Here is a 22,132-nt window from a genome sequence, read left to right as displayed (position 1 = left end):
ATTCAGAGTGCAGATTCAGAGTGCAGATTCAGAGTGCAGAGTGCAGATTCAGAGTGCAGATTCAGAGTGCAGATTCAGAGGTCAGAGTGCAGAGTCAGAGTGCAGAGTGCAGATTCAGAGTGCAGATTCAGAGTGCAGATTCAGAGTGCAGATTCAGAGTGCAGATTCAGAGTGCAGATTCAGAGTGCAGATTCAGAGTGCAGATTCAGAGTGCAGAGTGCAGAGCGCAGATTCAGAGTGCAGATTCAGAGTGCAGATTCAGAGCGCAGATTCAGAGTGCAGAGTGCAGATTCAGAGTGCAGATTCAGAGTGCAGATTCAGAGTGCAGATTCAGAGTGCAGATTCAGAGTGCAGATTCAGAGTGCAGATTCAGAGTGCAGATTCAGAGTGCAGAGTGCAGATTCAGAGTGCAGATTCAGAGTGCAGATTCAGAATGCAGATTCAGAGTGCAGATTCAGAGTGCAGAGTGCAGAATGCAGATTCAGAGTGCAGATTCAGAGTGCAGAGTGCAGATTCAGAGTGCAGATTCAGAGTGCAGATTCAGAGTGCAGATTCAGAGTGCAGATTCAGAGTGCAGATTCAGAGTGCAGATTCAGAGTGCAGAGTGCAGGTGCAGAGTGCAGATTCAGAGTGCAGATTCAGAGTGCAGAGTGCAGATTCAGAGTGCAGAGTGCAGATTCAGAGTGCAGAGTGCAGATTCAGAGTGCAGATTCAGAGTGCAGAGTGCCGATTCAGAGTGCCGATTCAGAGTGCCGATTCAGAGTGCCGATTCAGAGTGCAGATTCAGAGTGCAGATTCAGAGTGCAGATTCAGAGTGCAGATTCAGAGTGCAGATTCAGAGTGCAGATTCAGAGTGCAGAGTGCAGAGCGCAGATTCAGAGTGCAGATTCAGAGTGCAGATTCAGAGTGCAGATTCAGAGTGCAGATTCAGAGTGCAGAGTGCAGATTCAGAGTGCAGATTCAGAGTGCAGATTCAGAGTGCAGATTCAGAGTGCAGATTCAGAGTGCAGAGTGCAGATTCAGAGTGCAGATTCAGAGTGCAGATTCAGAGTGCAGATTCAGAGTGCAGATTCAGAGTGCAGAGTGCAGATTCAGAGTGCAGATTCAGAGTGCAGATTCAGAGTGCAGATTCAGAGTGCAGATTCAGAGTGCAGATTCAGAGTGCAGATTCAGAGTGCAGATTCAGAGTGCAGAGTGCAGATTCAGAGTGCAGATTCAGAGTGCAGAGTGCAGATTCAGAGTGCAGAGTGCAGATTCAGAGTGCAGAGTGCAGATTCAGAGTGCAGAGTGCCGATTCAGAGTGCCGATTCAGAGTGCCGATTCAGAGTGCCGATTCAGAGTCAGAGTGCAGAGTGCAGATTCAGAGTGCAGATTCAGAGTGCAGATTCAGACTCAGAGTGCAGAGTCAGAGTGCAGAGTCAGAGTGCAGAGTCAGAGTGCAGAGTGCAGAGTGCAGAGTGCAGAGTCAGAGTGCAGAGTCAGAGTGCAGAGTCAGAGTGCAGAGTCAGAGTGCAGAGTCAGAGTGCAGAGTCAGAGTGCAGAGTCAGAGTGCAGAGTCAGAGTGCAGAGTCAGAGTGCAGAGTCAGAGTGCAGAGTCAGAGTGCAGAGTCAGAGTGCAGATTCAGAGTGCAGATTCAGAGTGCAGATTCAGAGTGCAGATTCAGAGTGCAGATTCAGAGTGCAGAGTGCAGATTCAGAGTGCAGATTCAGAGTGCAGATTCAGAGTGCAGATTCAGAGTGCAGATTCAGAGTGCAGATTCAGAGTGCAGAGTGCAGATTCAGAGTGCAGATTCAGAGTGCAGATGCAGAGTGCAGATTCAGAGTGCAGATTCAGAGTGCAGATTCAGAGTGCAGAGTGCAGATTCAGAGTGCAGATTCAGAGTGCAGATTCAGAGTGCAGAGTGCAGAGTGCAGATTCAGAGTGCAGATTCAGAGTCAGAGTGCAGAGTCAGAGTGCAGAGTCAGAGTGCAGAGTCAGAGTGCAGAGTCAGAGTGCAGAGTCAGAGTGCAGAGTCAGAGTGCAGAGTCAGAGTGCAGATTCAGAGTGCAGATTCAGAGTGCAGATTCAGAGTGCAGATTCAGAGTGCAGATTCAGAGTGCAGATTCAGAGTGCAGAGCGCAGATTCAGAGTGCAGATTCAGAGCGCAGATTCAGAGCGCAGATTCAGAGTGCAGATTCAGAGTGCAGATTCAGAGTGCAGATTCAGAGTGCAGATTCAGAGTGCAGATTCAGAGTGCAGAGCGCAGATTCAGAGTGCAGATTCAGAGTGCAGATTCAGAGTGCAGAGTGCAGATTCAGAGTGCAGAGTGCAGATTCAGAGTGCAGATTCAGAGTGCAGATTCAGAGTGCAGAGTGCAGATTCAGAGTGCAGATTCAGAGTGCAGAGTGCCGATTCAGAGTGCCGATTCAGAGTGCCGATTCAGAGTGCCGATTCAGAGTCAGAGTGCAGAGTCAGAGTGCAGAGTCAGAGTGCAGAGTCAGAGTGCAGAGTGCAGAGTCAGAGTGCAGATTCAGAGTGCAGATTCAGAGTGCAGATTCAGAGTGCAGATTCAGAGTGCAGAGTGCAGATTCAGAGTGCAGAGTGCAGATTCAGAGTGCAGATTCAGAGTGCAGATTCAGAGTGCAGATTCAGAGTGCAGATTCAGAGTGCAGATTCAGAGTGCAGATTCAGAGTGCAGATTCAGAGTGCAGATTCAGAGTGCAGATTCAGAGTGCAGAGTGCAGATTCAGAGTGCAGATTCAGAGTGCAGATTCAGAGTGCAGATTCAGAGTGCAGATTCAGAGTGCAGAGTGCAGATTCAGAGTGCAGATTCAGAGTGCAGATTCAGAGTGCAGATTCAGAGTGCAGAGTGCAGATTCAGAGTGCAGATTCAGAGTGCAGATTCAGAGTGCAGATTCAGAGTGCAGATTCAGAGTCAGAGTGCAGAGTCAGAGTGCAGAGTCAGAGTGCAGAGTCAGAGTGCAGAGTCAGAGTGCAGAGTGCAGATTCAGAGTGCAGATTCAGAGTGCAGATTCAGAGTGCAGAGTGCAGAGCGCAGATTCAGAGTGCAGATTCAGAGTGCAGAGTGCAGATTCAGAGTGCAGATTCAGAGTGCAGATTCAGAGTGCAGATTCAGAGTGCAGAGCGCAGATTCAGAGTGCAGATTCAGAGTGCAGAGTGCAGATTCAGAGTGCAGATTCAGAGTGCAGATTCAGAGTGCAGATTCAGAGTGCAGAGTGCAGATTCAGAGTGCAGATTCAGAGTGCAGATTCAGAGTGCAGATTCAGAGTGCAGATTCAGAATGCAGATTCAGAGTGCAGATTCAGAGTGCAGAGTGCAGAATGCAGATTCAGAGTGCAGATTCAGAGTGCAGAGTGCAGAGTGCAGATTCAGAGTGCAGATTCAGAGTGCAGAGTGCAGATTCAGAGTGCAGATTCAGAGTGCAGATTCAGAGTGCAGATTCAGAGTGCAGATTCAGAGTGCAGATTCAGAGTGCAGATTCAGAGTGCAGATTCAGAGTGCAGAGTGCAGATTCAGAGTGCAGATTCAGAGTGCAGATTCAGAGTGCAGATTCAGAGTGCAGAGTGCCGATTCAGAGTGCCGATTCAGAGTGCCGATTCAGAGTGCAGATTCAGAGTGCAGATTCAGAGTGCAGATTCAGAGTGCAGATTCAGAGTGCAGATTCAGAGTGCAGAGTGCAGAATGCAAATTCAGAGTGCAGATTCAGAGTGCAGATTCAGAGTTCAGAGTGCAGATTGTGTGGGTGACTCTATGTGTGTGTGGGTGGCTTTGCGTGTGTGGCTCTGTGTGGGTGTAAAATGCAATAGGTCATGCATTTGCGAGCGATTAAGCTATTGGCATTGTAAATGACAGTGCCATTTATTTATGATTTTAAAAAAAAAAACACCCCCCAAAAAATTTCATGAGCAATGCCAATAGCTCTACCTTTAATATTGCCGAGACCATTGCATTGTAAATGCTTGTTTACACTGTCACCCTGCCTCGGAGACACACATTTCTCAGTCAGTCCCTTCAACGCTCAGTTGGAAGTTGCCAAAACCCATTTTTTAACTTTAGACACGCAAATATCCGGTTGTATATTATTAGATAGGTTGAGTAGCCCATCGAGTCTGTTTGTGTTTTTCCTTTTGCTTTTCATGTTAAAAATGCGAACTCGAGCAGCGGAAAACCCAGAAAAAACGTGAGCAGGCGGACTACTCGCTTGTAAAAAGCTTTCTGAACTTCCTAGTCAACTGCTATTAAACGCGTAAAGTGTATACATGTTGTATGTGGTCTTAGGGTGTGCAGGCAAAAATGGGGGTAAAACTGGGGTCTGCAGTGCTACACGGTGAGCTCTCCTAGATATCAAGTGTGTATGTTACTGTTTTAAACACATTTTTGGTCTGGCAATAATTGTCAGTATGGAACTAATTAAGTTCTATCAAGCCCTGTGTGTGGTGAGGAGGGCCCCTCAGTGTTACACATGCTTTTACAGAGGTTTAGGGACCTTGTTGCTTCACTGCTGATTGGGCTCTGAGACGACCATCCTGCCTAGTTGCCTGTTGTGAATGGGTATAAACAATAAACGTCCGATTATGGTGCCGGTTGGACCTATCCCCCCTCAAGAACACAAAGAACCTACTGACATTTTCTACCTGAAATAGACCATCTAATTTGGAAAGACCACCCTGTGTCCTTCCTGATTTTATTTTCACCCAGTCACTAATCTCAAACTTATACTCCTTTCTCTCCATGCTCACATTTGTCCCCTTGCCTCCTACACCATTTCAACCTTTCAGCCATGCAGGGACCAATTTAGTACCAGGTAAGCATCACACATCTATTGAAATGGGGGTCGCAGTGTGTGGGGGGGCTCGCAGTGTGTAGGGCTTGCAGTGTTTACGGGGGGGTCGCAGTGTGTGGGGGGGGCTCTGTGTGGGTGTGTGTGGAGGGCTCTGTGTGGGTGTGTGTGGGGGGGCTTTGTGTGGCTGTGTGTGTGAGGGGCTCTGTGTGGGTGTGTGTGTGGGGGGCTCTGTGTGTGTGTGGGGGGGGCTCTGTGTGTGTGTGTGTGTGGGGGGCTCTCTGTGGGTGTTTGTGTGTGTCATTTGCGAGAGATAAAGCTAGTTGCATTGTAAATGACAATGCCATTTATTTATGTTTTAAAAAAAACCATAAATAAAAATAATGTCAAGAGCAATGCCAATAGCTCTAACTTTAACAAAGGCAAAACCATTGCATTGTAAATGCTTGTTAAAGATGTGGGTCAGTAGCCTATAAACATGTTTGCTGTAATGTTATCAGCTGCATTCACTGTGTTTAAAATGCTGAATTATCACTCTATTTTCTGGTGTTGGCTCTAGGGATTGCTCAGCCCCATAGTTTGAATTCATAGCGGCACCTCCATTAGTTGAACTGAGTCCCCTCCTAAAAAAAAGTTCTGGCCTATTTGCCGACTTGCAATAACACACACCCCTCTCTCCGCCACACACATGGTACCCACCAGGAATGATCCACGGGCTCATGGAAATGGCCTGATAGAGAAGCTGAGATGGAGAGAGGCGCAGAGGTTGAAAGGGGGAGTCATGAAAGGAGGTGACAATCAACTAGGAGATGGAAATAGGCTGAGATGTGAGTGGGCTGAGTAGAAAGGGGGTGGAATTTTAATGCAGATACATATACATGCGAGAGATGAGGGGGCTAGAGGAAAGAGGGGTGTGTGAGCGAAGGGATGGAAAGAGAACTAACACGAAATAGAGACGAGTCAGGAGATACGGTTAAGGAGGGAGGCGCATATGGCAGAGATACAGGGGTGAGAATAAAGAAGAGATGGGTCGAAAGAGAAAGCAGCAAAACAGAGAAGATGGGAGCCTGGAAGTGGGGGCGGGGGGGGGTATGAGGTGAAGAGAAGACGTGAGAGGAAAGAAAGGGCAAAGGAGACATAGCCCCCCAAGAACTGTGGTGAGGGGCCCCTGAGCCTGTCCTAGCTCACATAGAGGGCTGAACGTGGGGCCTGCATTGCTCCGGAGAGCGCCAGTGAAGCTATTGCCATTGTAAATGACAATGCCATTTATTTATCTGTTTTCAAAACCAACACATAAATAAAACGTTTGTCATTCACAATGCCAATAGCTCAAACTTTTCCAAAGGCGAAACCGTTGCATTGTAAATGCTTGTTTGAGCTAGGTGACAAATCCTTGTCAGGAGGTACTCCTCTGTGAACTAGAGATCTTCCTCTGCCCCAAGACTAAAGACATGCAAAGTTGACCTCTACAGGCGTGCAAGGGTAAACCTTCATGCATATTTCCATCCAAGCAGAGGTATGCCCAGGCCCGTCACTACCCTAAATTAGGAATCTTTCCTCTTGGCCATCAGTCCCACATCTGACGATTAGCTGCCCTGGAGTGCAGCCTGCGTGATTTCCTTCTTAGGCAATGTTTGACCAGCAAGGTCATTCTAAACTCTTCTTGTCTGCCTATTCCTGCCATTTGCTGACATAACACTCATAGAGTACCGAATACCCATAATGGACTTGTCCTTTCTTCCATTTGTCTTTTTCTTTCAGGTGGTTGATGTCTTTTGGGGTGGCAACAGAGGGATTGTTTCTGTTCTTTTGGGGAGGTTATTGTTTGCTATTCCCCCATGTTTTTCTTGTCATTGGCCTACGACCCAAGGAAGGTAACGTCTTCCATACCACCTAGAACTGTCCCACATCTAGAGGCAGATCTAAATGTGTGTGAACTGTTACAACAACCTGAAGCTCTCCTCTGATTTTTGTAATGTTAGTTATGACAAATTATAATAAAGACCAATTTAAAATACAAAAATATGCACTCCTTTATTACAATCGCTAAACACAAGAATTTAAAATTGGTTTTCGCTTGGGAACTCATCTGTGCCCAAGGATTGTGGTCAGTCTGCAACACAAAGCACACACAATAAGGGCATTGTGTTTTTTCAGGGTCAACACACTCACCATAGATTCACCCTCTACTGCCCCATGATTACAGCATTTTCGAAAAAGAGACTTGGACAAAAACACAAATGGTCGACCTTTCTGATGTTATCAGAAGCCTGCTAGCTCGCTAGTGGCATTCGCCTGCATAGTAAACGTTTGATTTGAATCTTGGTTAGTCAGTGGGATAATTTCCAAAACACGATAATCATCAAACTTCTTGGACTTTTCAGGAATCCAGAACAAAAATGACATGGCTGTAACATTTTACATGGGAACAACAGTGGGCACCTCTTAAATAATACTTCTATTAAAAAAACCACTAAATATTAATTCAGCCCCAACATTATTGCACGTTAAATATTGTATTGGACACAATGTCCTGAAGTGTACAAAAAACAAAAAAGGGCCGGAAAGTGTAACCCTATAACCAGGTCCTACCTGCTTCCGCACATATTCTACCATAAGCTCCAATTGTCTTGGATCCTCACACTGCTTGTTGAAAAAGTTTCGCCAAAGTGCTGCACCCAATACGCGGTCTTCTGAAAGTATCCCCTAAGCAAAGGCATAAAATATTCAAAGCTGTATTCAAAACCGAAAATATGTATTTTTCGTCTTCACTTGGAATAAGATTATTATTTTCAAAACATGATTTATTGGTGAAGTCACATTTTCATAACATTAGTGTAAAAGTAGTCAAGTTATTCAAAGAATCTTTATTTGGCCAACAAAGACCATAAAAGCACATAAAAAACAATACATATTAAACCACTATCAGTGCATGACGGTTATGTAGAACAAACGAGCAATCCCAATGCAAATTCCAAATTATGAATATATAAAACCGTCTAAGACATTCGGTAGGAACAATAGAACAGGGCATACATTATAATGCACCAAGAATACAAATTCTAAGCTATAGAAGAAGCATGTAAAGTGCAAGCAGTAATGTGCAGAGCCATTAAATGCAAATATCTATAAAACAACTGTTTAAGCCAATTGTGGCTTAAAACTAGTTATGCCATTCATCACACTTCAAAAACTAGAATAAACATCATTGCCTGGAAAAATGAAACATCCTGGCTCAGAAGACAATAGACTGCCGCTAAGCCCAGGAAGAACATAGTGCTGTTAACCACTGGTCGCTTAGAAAGGATCAGCCATCAGGGAGAGGTGCAGTACAACTGGAAAAATAAAAGTAATTCTTGACACCTCTTCTTCTGACTTGCTGATCCCAAAGGGGTCTGACAAGGTGTCCTCTCATTCATACTTCTAGATAAACAGATATTGTAACAGTGTGTTTGAGAAGCAAATTGTACCCTGTAAGGGGACCTGCGCGCATCTAAATAGGGGTGTGGCTAGGAAGCTGAAAAAAGCCTGACCTGGAGCAGTAGGTTTAGGTGGGCATAAGGAGAGAAAGTAGCCAGAGAATATTCTCCTATTGCAGGGTAGTGCACAGGACAATACACGCACCTCACCAACACCTTCTCACAAAACTCCTGAACCTGGGAAGACTATTCCTGAAGAAGAAGGCATTAATAACTCCGGCTGGAAGAAGAGACTTAAAGACTCCTGATTCGTCCTGGCACTCAGACAGGAACTGTTTTCCGAGCAGGGGCGTACCTTAATCAGTGATATTTGAGGAGTGTGAATCTCAAAATTCCCAACTAAAACACGCACAGCAAACTAAGTTCGCAAACTACACAGTCTCCCTGCTTCATTCACAAGCACTTTTAACATGTGCTGCCTGCTGTGGGGCCACTGGAATTAATTATGCAGCATAAGATGACAACATTATGCCTTAGTGTTGACTCAATTATGCATTTTAAAAAAGGCTGCAGCGTAATGCAGTATATTTTCATATATTTTATTATTTTGACGTGTGTTGGACAGGCCACCTGAAGGGCCGCTCCCCCCCGGTCCAACCAGGCCCGAGCCCGGTCACACAAGCACCACGCACCACCATTGCACGTCCTCCGTCCCCTCAGGGACCCCTGCCCTCGAGCATGTCAACCTCGTGGGTCCGATCCACTGCCGGCCCGCGCGCCCATCCTGGGGCACCATCTTGGACACTCCGCCACGAGGCCGCCCGGTCCCCGATCGACCTCGACCCTGGGCCTGGCCAGGCCTCAGACATCCCGGCACCACCATCCACCCAGGAGGTGAGCGGGCTACTTGACAAGTCAATAGGAGAAAGAGGTGTCGATGGCTCTCCTCCGCCAAGGGCCGCTCGCCCATCGCCTCCCCGGGCGCTGGCTCCACCCCCCTGCTGGGTGTCTGGACTCCCTCATCCCGGACCCCCGACCCCCAAGTACGAGGGTCCGGACATCAAAGCACACCAGCCCTATAACTGGGGCAGCTCCAGAGCAGGAAGGCAGTTGTATCTTGGAGTCGAGAGACGTAAAGAGGAACTCATCCCTGACGGACTACTGGCGCTGCCATAGTCGGTCTTGTGCACCATCGTCCTGCCTGTTGGCGCTGCCACAGCCTTCGTAACCTTCATCCTTCATCGTCGTCGGGATCTGCTGGCGTGGCCGCGGACCGTTGTAACCGTCATCTTCACCGGGACCTGCTGGCTCCGCCGCGGCCCGATCATCTAGAACGCCGAGCTCGAGGATTGAGAGCTATATCCACCTTCTGGTAACAAGACTGTCCCGCTACCCCTTTCCTAAACCAGAGACTAGAACCGAGGGGACCCCTGAGTCCAGACCTCCTTGTATCATATCATCGTAACCTAAGAATTGCATATAAAGTCTCGTTATACGTCAATCTTGTGTGGTGTCCGTCTGTGGGGGGGAAGTTACTTGTCTGTACAGTCGTTGGAGACGGCTCTCCCCGGAGACCTCTCCCCGCAATCTCGGCCGACCCTCCCGGTCCGTCTAACATTGGTGGCCAGCGGCGCGATCCGAATCACCGCATAACGTACAGAGAGTAGCTCACCCCACAACGAAATCACAATGACAACTAAAGAAAGCGGATCAACCGAGAAGTTCCAAATGGAGAAACTGGAAGAGTACAGCCATCGTGAACTAAAACAATTCTGCATCGAACTGGGTATCGCTACCACCGGACTAAGCACCAAAGACGATTTTAAGCAGGCCCTAGAATCTTGGGCAGAGACCGGGGCTGCCGGAACCCCCGATCAAAGCACCGCGGAAAAAACCACCACGGCCCCTGGAGGGCAAAGAACGGGTCTCTCGCAAGACGAGATCCAGGAAAGAGAAAGAACCCGACTACACGAGCTAGAAATGGCCCGACTCAAGATGGACGTTGAACTCAAGTTGGCCGAACAAAAAATCAACTTAGAGCACCTGCGTCTCCGAGAAGAAAGAGAGGAGAAACAGAGACAAAGGGAGCTCGAGGAAAAGAAACTGGCGTACGAACACGAACGGAACCTCGCCGAAATCAACCTGCGCAAGCAGAATAAAGAGTTAGGAATGTCCGGGCAACCCCACACCTCGGGGACCACAGAGAAAAAGGTACACATCCCCAAGGATGTTGTCCGAGAATATTTCCGAGAGGACGACATCCAGCAATGGTTTAAGGCCTATGAAATTGCTATGACTGCACACCGGATCGATAGAAGCGATTGGGGAGCCGGTCTATGGGGGAGATTCCTCAATGAGGGCCGCGATACCCTGCTACAGCTCCCGGACCACCAGATGACCTCCTATGACCATATGAAAACGGCACTGCTCACCCGCTATGGCCTCACACCCGAGATGTACCGTCAGAGGTTCCGAGACTGCACCCGCATCCCGGGTACAACCTGGGTGGACTATGTAACGTACTTTAGCCGAGCTTTCGAGGGCTGGATCAGAGGAAGCAACGTCACGACCTACGAACAACTGTTCAATCTGATGGTATGGGAGCATCTGTCGAACAATTGCTTCATCGAACTCCGCCAGCACCTCCTCGACAGTAAGTTAACGGATCCTCGGCAGCTCGCAGCCGAAGCTGACCGGTGGGAGATCACCAGAGTGGGCCGGAATGGGTCCTACGAGCAGAACCGGAACAACAATGGTCAGCACCGACCAAGAGGAGGAGGAGGGGGCCAAGGACGAGGAAGAGACAACGCTCCGGTCGCCCCCACTACCAGCAACAACCCCCCGGCCAACCGGGGCAGCACCCCGGCGCGACCGGGGCACAGAGCCAATGTCACGTGTCACCGATGCCAACGAGTCGGCCACTATGCAAACGACCCAAGCTGCCCGCAGTACCAGAGTCCAAGACCCCGCCAAGTGGCCGCTGCGGCCCTAGGGGAAGAACAGATCTCCGAGGAGCAGGAGACATACGAACAAGAGCACCAAGAATGGGAACCAGCCGCCATGACTCTCGCATGTTTAGGGGGAAAAGACATGGTCCCGCGGGTCCCCCTACCCGCTAACACCCAGAAGTACAGCCAATGGGTAAGCATCAATGGACGCCGGGCCGAAGCCCTTCGTGACACCGGGGCCAGTGTAACAGCCGTCCGCTGTCACCTGGTGACCCCAGAACAGTATCTACCGAACATCCTCTGCCCTGTACGATCAGCCGATAACTCGGAAAGTCTGTGTCGGATGGCCTGCGTCCCCTTCGAATGGGGAGGGGTCTCCGGCATGTTGAAGGTAACGGTCCGAGACGATGCCCCCGTAGACTGCCTCCTCGGAAATGACCTTGAGAGCTCCCCGTGGACAGCCGTGGAGCGAAGAGAACACCTGGGGATGTTAGGCGTCCCGGACTGGGCGTGCGTCACCACCCGGTCCATGGCCGCCCGTGCCAACCATCGCCCAGAAGAACCAGAATGGCCGGCGCCACCGCCTCCGGTCGCCCCAGCCGAAACCACCGACCATGACATCCCCCTCGAACCAGCTCAACCCTCCGACCTCGCTAATCTCGACCAGTGGGCCCAAGAGGGGGGGCCCACGCAAGGACAATTTCGCCAAGAACAAAAGACCTGTCCCTCCCTCGAGGGACTCCGCCAGCAAGCGCTCGCCCAAAGCGCAGGAGATACCTCCGGAACTCATTGGGTCTACTGGGACAATGATCTGCTGTACAGCGAGCAAAGAATCGCCGAGCTGGGGGCCAACCGAGTACTAGTAGTACCCCTCCGCTTTAGAGACTTTCTGCTAAACCTGGCCCACGATGTCCCCCTGGCAGGACACCTGGGACAAGACAAAACCTACAGTCGCCTAGTGACCCACTTCTTCTGGCCCAAAATGAGGAACGATGTGCACCAGCATTGCCGATCTTGCCCCACGTGCCAAGCCAGTGGAAAGAGCGGCCGCAAACTAAAGGCCCCCCTGCAACCCTTCCCTGTAGTCACTACCCCCTTTGAGAGGGTCGGAATAGACATTGTGGGGCCCCTGGACCCGCGCACAAAACAAGGCCATCGATTCATCTTGGTGCTGGTGGACCACGCCACCCGCTACCCTGAGGCTGTTCCTCTGCGGACTGTGACAGCCCCGGTAGTCGGCCGGGCACTGATGGGGATCTTCTCCCGTGTGGGCTTCCCCCGAGAAGTCGTCAGCGACAGAGGCACGAACTTTATTTCTAAATACATGAAATCCCTCTGGCAACAGTGCGGGGTCACCTACCGATTCACGACCCCCTATCACCCTCAAGGGAACGGACTGGTTGAGCGGTTCAACCGCACGCTAAAGGGAATGATCGGGGGGTTGGAAGAGCCCCTCCGTCGCCAGTGGGATGTGCTGCTGCCGTGCCTCCTCTTCGCCTACCGAGAGGTCCCTCAGAAATCCCTGGGCTTCAGCCCATTTGAACTACTATATGGACACCCAGTGCGGGGGCCGCTCAGCCTAGTCAAAGAAGGCTGGGAGATGCCTCCGTTAAAGAACCCCCCAGATGTCTTCCGGTACCTCCTAACCCTCCGCAACCAGACCAGGCGGTTCAGGGAACTGGCAAAAGCCAACCTAGAGGCCAGTCAAGAGGACATGAAAAAATGGTATGACCAGAATGCCTCCTCCATTGAATTCAAACCTGGTCAACAGGTATGGGTGATGTCCCCCACTGAGCCCTGCGCCCTGCAAGACAAATGGATGGGGCCCTTCAAAGTAGTTGAGCGCAAGGGTCCTGCCACTTATCTCATCGACATGGAATCCTCCCGGAACCCTCTCCGGGTCCTCCACGCTAACAGACTGAAGCCCCACTTTGCACGAACAGAGCTCAGCCTCCTGATGGCCACAGACAACGGGGTTGAAGAAGACTCCGAGCCTCTCCCTGACCTCCTACGGACTCAGGAGCAAGACGGCTCCGTGGATGGGGTCCAACTATCGGAGGCCCTCACCGGAGAACAACGCCAAGAGTGCCAAGCCCTCCTATCACAGTTCGCCAACCTGTTCTCCCTCACCCCCGGTGTCACTCCCTGGTGTGTGCACGATGTGGACACGGGGGACAGCCCCCCTATCCGCCACCGGGCCTACCGCGTGCCAGATCGGGTACGGGCCTGCATCCAGGAAGAGGTGGCCAAGATGCTCACACTCGGGGTCATCGAGCCCTCGGGTAGTTCCTGGGCCAGCCCGGTAGTACTGGTCCCCAAAGCAGCTGCACCCGGCACCACACCAGAACTCCGGTTCTGCGTCGACTACCGGGGCTTGAATGCGGTCACCAGAACAGACGCGCATCCCATACCACGGGCAGATGAACTAATAGACCGCATGGGAGCCGCCCGCTACCTCAGTATCTTCGATCTGACGGCGGGCTACTGGCAAATCGGCCTCACACCCCGGGCACAGGAACGTTCTGCCTTTTCCACCCCCGATGGCCATTACCATTTCACCGTCATGCCCTTCGGCATGAAAAATGCCCCGGCAACATTCCAACGGCTCGTCAATCAGGTTCTGGCGGGGCTCGAAGGATTCAGCGCCGCCTATCTAGACGACATCGCTGTATACAGTCACCATTGGCCTGAGCACCTCCACCACCTCCGGGCAGTGCTGCAAGCCCTCCAGCGAGCTGGCCTCACGATCAAGGCCAGCAAGTGTCAAATTGGGCAAGGGTCTGTAACCTACCTCGGGCACCAGGTGGGAAGCGGCCTGGTGGCCCCGCTGCAGCTGAAAATTGCCGCCATCCAGTCTTGGCAGCCCCCCATCACTCAGACCGAGGTACGAGCCTTCCTGGGCCTCACAGGATATTATCGAAGGTTCGTGAAGGACTACGGTACCATAGTAGGGCCCCTCACAGAACTCACGTCAAAAAACCAGCCCAAGAGCGTCCACTGGACCCCAGAGTGCCAAGCTGCCTTTGAACAATTAAAAGCCGCCATGTGTTCTGCCCCGGTGCTCCAGGCCCCCGACTACAGCCGGGAGTTCATTGTCCAGACGGATGCCTCCGACCATGGCATTGGGGCGGTCCTGTCCCAAATAAACACCGAGGGCCTTGATCAACCGGTGGCCTTTATCAGCCGGCGACTCCTACCACGGGAACAACGCTGGAGCACCATCGAGAGGGAGGCCTTCGCTGTGGTATGGGCCCTCAAGAAGCTCCGGCCCTACCTCTTTGGCACCCACTTCCGGGTGCAGACCGACCACCGACCCCTGCAGTGGCTGATGCAGATGCGGGGGGAAAACCCAAAGTTACTACGCTGGTCCATCTCGCTGCAAGGGATGGACTTCACAGTTGAACACCGGCCTGGGCCAGATCACGCCAACGCGGATGGCCTGTCCCGGTTCTTCCGCCTCGACGAGGAGAGTCCCCAAGAGGATGGGTAACTCTCCCCGCCTTCAGCTGGGGGGGACGCATGTTGGACAGGCCACCTGAAGGGCCGCTCCCCCCCGGTCCAACCAGGCCCGAGCCCGGTCACACAAGCACCACGCACCACCATTGCACGTCCTCCGTCCCCTCAGGGACCCCTGCCCTCGAGCATGTCAACCTCGTGGGTCCGATCCACTGCCGGCCCGCGCGCCCATCCTGGGGCACCATCTTGGACACTCCGCCACGAGGCCGCCCGGTCCCCGATCGACCTCGACCCTGGGCCTGGCCAGGCCTCAGACATCCCGGCACCACCATCCACCCAGGAGGTGAGCGGGCTACTTGACAAGTCAATAGGAGAAAGAGGTGTCGATGGCTCTCCTCCGCCAAGGGCCGCTCGCCCATCGCCTCCCCGGGCGCTGGCTCCACCCCCCTGCTGGGTGTCTGGACTCCCTCATCCCGGACCCCCGACCCCCAAGTACGAGGGTCCGGACATCAAAGCACACCAGCCCTATAACTGGGGCAGCTCCAGAGCAGGAAGGCAGTTGTATCTTGGAGTCGAGAGACGTAAAGAGGAACTCATCCCTGACGGACTACTGGCGCTGCCATAGTCGGTCTTGTGCACCATCGTCCTGCCTGTTGGCGCTGCCACAGCCTTCGTAACCTTCATCCTTCATCGTCGTCGGGATCTGCTGGCGTGGCCGCGGACCGTTGTAACCGTCATCTTCACCGGGACCTGCAGGCTCCGCCGCGGACCGTCGTTTTCCTTCGTCCATCTCGGGACCTGCTGGCTCCGCCGCGGCCCGATCATCTAGAACGCCGAGCTCGAGGATTGAGAGCTATATCCACCTTCTGGTAACAAGACTGTCCCGCTACCCCTTTCCTAAACCAGAGACTAGAACCGAGGGGACCCCTGAGTCCAGACCTCCTTGTATCATATCATCGTAACCTAAGAATTGCATATAAAGTCTCGTTATACGTCAATCTTGTGTGGTGTCCGTCTGTGGGGGGGAAGTTACTTGTCTGTACAGTCGTTGGAGACGGCTCTCCCCGGAGACCTCTCCCCGCAATCTCGGCCGACCCTCCCGGTCCGTCTAACAACGTGTGTACACATGCTAACAGTCTCTGGAAAGATTTTGCCTTATTAGTACCAGTGTAACATACAAACACAGCAGTGAGAAAGGTGACCAGTCAACCTTTACAATAGGCTATCCACTCCGCAGCAACACACGTCACTTTTTATATTAACTATTGATATGTTTGAGCTACAAACAATTTATTAGTTTAAATGGTCAGATCATGCAGCAGATCTTGCTTTATGAGGCAAATATGGCAGAGCCATAATTTTAGAGAAAACATTTGCAAACTAGGATATTTTGCCATTCATGTTTGAACTGCTGTTGTGGGAAAAGGGAGAAGTGCTGATTACAGAAACTCCATGGTTTGGAGACAAATGGCTTGCGTTTCCACATTTTATCGTATTTGGTACATTCTGTGATTAGAAGCATATCCCACTTTGTGAATATATTTTAATGTCAATAACTCATAATAACCTTAAATAATCATGGGTATCCATTGGTTGATTAAACTGGGCAATGAAATGCCAAACAAATACTAAAAATTGGAATGTCTGCGCATTCTGGCCACACCTCAGGCTCCACCCATAGATCCAATCCTTGGGTTATTCTCACCCTCTGATTATCCGCCCACTGTTCCCCTACTTTTTTTCCCCACTTCGACCACTGTGTAAGACTCAGCATCCCTGAACCTGTGATGAGGCGCAGCTGCGGGTGCCGCATGTGCCACACATTTACGGTGCCGGGCTTCCGCATAAGGGAGCTGGCCATTATTGTATCCCTAAACGTGCACACGTTGTCAGTTTGACATTGACTACACGTAGAGGGACTCTAAGTTTCTTTCAAAAATATAGCTAACATTTGGACCTATACATTTTATTTTGTATAAATTAATTGAATGTGTGTAAAATTTAGCAATGCCCGGGGAATTCTAATAAAGGCAGCACCCATTGGCGAAACACTAGCGTGTGTGATTGCTGCATTATTTATTACTAACTTTGACGTTGTGCTTTAACTTTGGATAAAAGTTATCATGAATTCTAGCACCAAGAAGCCAATATTGGTGAATATGTGTGCTACAAATAATCCCTAACATACACTGTGCATACCGTATATTTAATCTGGTGCTTTAATCATAGGCTGTTTTAAAGTATTCTGACAAAAATCGAATCGTGCTGAAGACAGCCTTGATTGGTGTTGGATCGAGGACCCGGAAGTCTGCACACCTAGCAGACAGATATAAAGCACCTGGTAAGAAAGTTTAGCGTTTTTCCGACAGGTGGTGTTTGTTGGCCTGTGGCAGGGTCAGTCACATGTCCTGGATTCCTGGCATTTAATTGAGTCTATTCTAGTTCTGCACCCCAGTGTTTCTTGTGCCCCACCTGGCACACATCCTGACGGAGGATGGTGATGACGTTAACATTTTGCCCCCCCTGGAAAAATTTCTGCGGACGCCCATGGTGGGCAGGCAGTGGAGAGGTGACATGACCAAGGTTCGGAGTGAACTGTTCCCATGACGAACACAGTGAGTACTGATTTAAATTATGTAAGCCTTTGTCTAGAGTTGCACGGTGGGAGAAAAACTTATGGGTTGAAATTCTACCCCAAGTGATTGCCAAAGGTTAGACTATTTGGAAGCATTTTTTCAATCACTTTTTGTGTTTGATTGCCAGTTGTATGCCTGGAAACCTGGGGCCGCCTCCCAAGTCCACTACTTCCAATTTTACGAATTCGAAAAAGAAGTACATTTGCACACATTCCAGGAGCACTTCTGTGGGTGCAGATTTACCAATTTTGGTAAACCAGTCAAAATATAAATACATGTATGTGCCTGATCAAAACAATAACTAGTTAAAGTCTTTGGTGATCAAGAATGGGGTGAAATGATATGATGATCAAAACCAACACAGGCAGAGCAGACCCGGCTAAGGGCCCCAAGAACCAACTAAGAAGGCAACAATGCATTTATTTGTGGGGTCCCCCCCCCAAACAATCTCCCCTTAAGCAACACCCCTGTGTCCAAGGGTCAAGTAGCAGGCCTCCTATTTCCCTACCCAAAGGGACTTATTAAAACTGAAGGAATCCTGATTATAAGAGATCCCAACTGATCACAGAGGACAGAACCGTTGAAAAGCATTGCCTAGAGAAAGATCGGATGCCTAAAAGCTGGCCCGGAGGACCTGGGACTTAAGAGTAAAAACATTGCCAGCTGTTGGAAAAAAGTGGGACTTGATCCTTTTTCCACCTCTGAAGTACCCGGAATAGGCTGGAGAAACTTGCCCAGGGAGGTCGCTCCCAAGCCAAGGCAGGCAAGGCACTATGTCTGTCCTGCTGAGACCTTTTTTTTTATAAAACATATCTTATTGAATTTTCATGGTACATAATGGGCCATGGCCCACTGTATACATTTTGAAGGCATATATTATCAGGAGTACCAGTAAATACATGAAACTGTAATGCCTGCAAAACTTGCAGGCAAAACAAAATAAACATGGCACAGGTGTCCCAGATTCCATGAAGCTCCGCAAGTCTGAATGTGGGTAAGTTCGGACAGTACCGTTACATTGCCTAGGCTGCTCAAAAGTCAATCATATGTGGGAGGGCAGACTTATGAAGGGTCTGTGAAAGGTAGGGGGTAGATCTATGTCCCGGTAAGTCGCCCAGTGGGACCATATCTTTCTATGCTTCTGGGGACGGCCCCAGGCCTGGAAGACTGCAATCTCTGCTCTCATGCATCCATCTAGGGCCTGCTTCCAACCAGCTATTGTTGGAGGGGAGGTTCCTTTGCACAGCTTGGCAATGTCTCGTTTGGCGAAAGTGAGGGCTAGGAAGAGCAAATGTTGTTTATACCGGTTCACATCCAATCCCATCAGAACTATGGAGTAGGAACAACAGCGGGTCAAATGGGAGATCCCACAATAGTACTCAGCCTAGGCAGGACGCAATCTTACGCTAGAATGGTTGTAGTGTGCTACAGCTCCAAACTGTGTGCAGGAAGGTCCCCTCCTCCCTCTCGTATCTAAGGCACATGGGGGACTGGAAGGCACCCATTTTCCATAGGCAGGATCGGTTGAAATATATGCGATGCAAATACTTGAATTGGAAGAGGCAGTATCGTGTAGACACCACCATGCCCGAGGGCTGGCCAGGGCTTCTGTCCAATCGTCATTAGTCAAGTCAGGTAAGTCCTCAAGCCATCCTCCTTTAGTCTTGTGCAGTGTTGTGTGGGCGTGGGTGGTCAGTGTCTGGTAGATCTGACGGATGTTGTATGCTCCCAAGTCCCCCATCAGTAAGATGCCTTTAAGAGGATGAAATTCAGGCAAGGTATCAAGTGAGTGAATTAGGGGAGCAAGTTCATGGAGGTATTTATAAAATTGCGTCCTGTGTAACTGGAACTCAGTCTGTAGTTGTTGGAACGATTTTAGGGTAGTGCCCTGCATAACATCTCCCAGAGTAGAGACACCCAACAGATCCCATTTACAGAACCCTAATAAAGCCACAACAGGACGTAGATAAGTGCCTTGTCACAGCGGAGTCACGCGAATCAGGCGGCCCTGCCATCTCACATGTCTGACCGCAAACCTCCAGATCCGAACAACGGTTCTGTTGGCTGGGGGTAGCAGATCTCGGTTCCAATTGCTGTATAGGAGCTGTAAAAGGAGGGTAGATTAGATTAGATTAGATAGCAATTTATATTGCGTGACTAAAACCCGAAGGTATCAAGGCGCCTACCAAAAACAGATCATAAAAGGCAACGCACAACTACAGGTATGCCCGCACAAAGAGACAGGTTTTCAGAGCGTTTCTGAATAACTGAAGGGTGGGAAGGGACCTTAGTTCCACTGGGAGAGCTTTCCACCACTTAGGTGCCAGACTGGAAAAGGCTTTACCACCCCATCTGTTTCTCCGGATACGGGGGACTGATAGAAGGAGTCTGTTAGAGGAACATAGGTTCCTACAAGGGCTGTAGCGAGACAGAATGGATCCAATTCCAGTAGGGCTATTTTTTGCTAAGGCCCTGTAGATCATACACATGGTCTTAAAAAGTATACGATCCTCTATAGGGAGCCAGTGAAGTGATTTTCTGGCGGAGGTAGCCGAAGTGCGCCGGGGTAGGTCCAGAACAAACCTAGCCGCAGCATTCTGGACTACCTGCAAGCGCTGCAGCAGACTTTTGTTCAGTCCCGCATACAGTGCATTGCAGTAGTCCAGCCGAGAACCAACAAGGGCAATAGCAAGTTGTTTCCTTGCCTGCTGTGAAAGAAAAAAGGTAGAGACAGTTCTATTAACCTGTTGACACATACTGAGGGTGGGATCAATCACGACCCCCAGGTTTTTGGCAGAAGAAGCAGGGACAGAAGAAGCAGGGACAGGACAAGCTCCCAGTGAGTCTGGCCACCAATCGGCTGACCATACCTCCTCCTTTCCTCCAAACACCATCACCTCAGTCTTCTCCCCATTCAGTTTCAATGAATTGTGAATCATCCATTGACCGACTGCCTCCATGCAAGATCTAAAGTTGGAGGCAGTCGAAGTCACTGACTGGGAGAGAGAGACGAGGATCTGCGTGTCATCCGCATAGGAAACTACCTCCATCCCAAAAGATCTAATTAGTCTGGCAAGAGGGGTCACATAGATGTTAAAAAGGGTTGGGCTTAGCGCCGACCCCTGAGGGACCCCACATTGCACAGACAGGGATGGAGATAGAAATTTACCCAGCATCACTCTTTGCTCTCGGTGATCGAGGAAAGAGGTGAGTAGCCCCAAGGCCGCCCCCTGAACCCCGATCTCCCTCAGGCGAGATGTTAAGACTGAGGGAGAAAGGGTGTCGAAGGCAGCCGTAAGGTCTAAAAGGATCAGGAGGGAGGTCTGTCCCCCATCCACACACGTGCGGATATTATCCAGCACTATGGTGAGGGCAGACTCGGTGCTATGTTCCCTCCTGAAGCCATGCTGGGAGAGATCCAGACAACCCGAGCTTTCCACGAAGGCAGCAAGATGTTTATTCAGGTGTATTTCTAACATCTTCGCAGGAGCCGGGAGCAGTGAGATGGGGCGAAAGTTCTTTAATACCCCAGGATCAAGAGAAGGTTTCTTGAGTAAAGGTTTTACTACTGCGTTTTTCCACTGCTGGGGAAAAATACCATCCCTCATAGCCTTGTTCATGATGTCAACAAGAGGGGGAAGGAGGGATTCTTTGCACTGCTTAAGGATCTTGAGCGGGCAAACATCTAGAGGAGAGCCGGATTAGGTTTTATTAAGGAGAAACTCTAGGTCCTGTAGAGAGAGAGGGGGAAGGATTCCAAACATCCCAGCAGGAGTTTCTCCGAGAGAACAGGGTCCATGTTAACGGAAACTGGGGGCTCAGAGGTAAGAGATCTCTGCAACTCCAAGGCGGTATAAATGTCCGAGATTTTAGTCTGGAAAAAGGAGGCTATGCAATCACAAAGCTCCTGAGATGCAATGACCGGGTCCGGGGTCTGAAGGGTGGTGAGGGAGTCCACTATCCTAAAGAGCTCTTTTGGAGAGGAAAGAGAGATGGTGAGGGCCGTAAAGTATTCTTGTTTTGTCTTTATTACTTCCAACTTGTATTTCCTTATCAGGATCTTGTGGGCTTCCTTGTCCCTTAAATCCCAGCTGGTGTGCCATAGACGTTCCTGTCTCCTAGCTTCCTGTCTAAGGAGTCTTAAGTGCTCCGAGAACCACGGGGCTGATGGTCTTTTCCTGGCTGAATAACACAACCGAGTGGGAGCCAGTGCTTCCAGAGCCTCTATAACGGCCTTTTCATATTGTAGGACCGCCGACTGAACATTATCCTCCTGGGAAGTAGACAGGCTAGATATCCAGGGAGCGAAGGAACTTTCCGTAATGTTCTTAAAATTCCTACGTAATTCCCTTTTACTCTGAATTTTTCTGGTTCCTTCCAAGGTCGGGCAAGCCACATTGAATGGAACGGCCAGGTGATCTGACCATGAAAGGAAGAAGGGGTCTTTTACCGTCAGCCTCCGATCATTAGAGAAGATCCCATCGAGCGTATGACCTGCTCGATGGGTGGCCCCTTTCACCCGTTGAGTGAGTCCACAGGCTGACATAACATCCAGCAGGGAGAGAGTATCATGGGTCTTCAGCAGCTCCAGATGAAAGTTAAAATCACCCAAAACAGTTAGGTTTTCACGACCAAAGTAAGGTTCTAGGACGTGGAGCAGCTGCTGTCCGAAGTCTGCTCTGGGGCCTGGTGGACGGTAGACCAGAATCCCATTGAATGCAAACTTATGGAAACCTGTCAGGGAGAAATATAGGACTTGAAAAGTATCCTTAGGGTCAGAGACTGGTGTAATGTGGCAGTGGAAGCTGTCCTTATAAAGAATCGCTAACCCACCTCCTACGCGGCCCATTCTGTCTTGCCGTGCCAGGCAGTACCCTTCGGGGACTGCTTCA

At 50.2% G+C, this 22,132-nt stretch overlaps 1 protein-coding gene across 1 annotated transcript in view; it reads right to left on the bottom strand.

Moving 5' to 3' along the window:
• UQCC1 (ubiquinol-cytochrome c reductase complex assembly factor 1) overlaps positions 1–22,132 on the bottom strand; it is a 537,036-nt gene that overhangs the window by 27,082 nt on the left and 487,822 nt on the right. The window contains exon 9 of the mRNA XM_086932310.1: positions 7,374–7,487. Within this exon, the coding sequence (XP_086788436.1) occupies positions 7,374–7,487 (114 nt within the window). The remainder of the gene's footprint in view (positions 1–7,373; positions 7,488–22,132) is intronic.

The sequence above is a fragment of the Lissotriton vulgaris genome, chromosome 7, assembly GCF_964263255.1.
Source record: "Lissotriton vulgaris chromosome 7, aLisVul1.2, whole genome shotgun sequence".
In the NCBI taxonomy this organism is placed as follows: Eukaryota; Metazoa; Chordata; class Amphibia; order Caudata; family Salamandridae; genus Lissotriton; species Lissotriton vulgaris.
The sequence above is the reverse complement of the archived record's forward strand: the minus strand, read 5'-3'. Positions and strand labels throughout refer to the sequence as shown.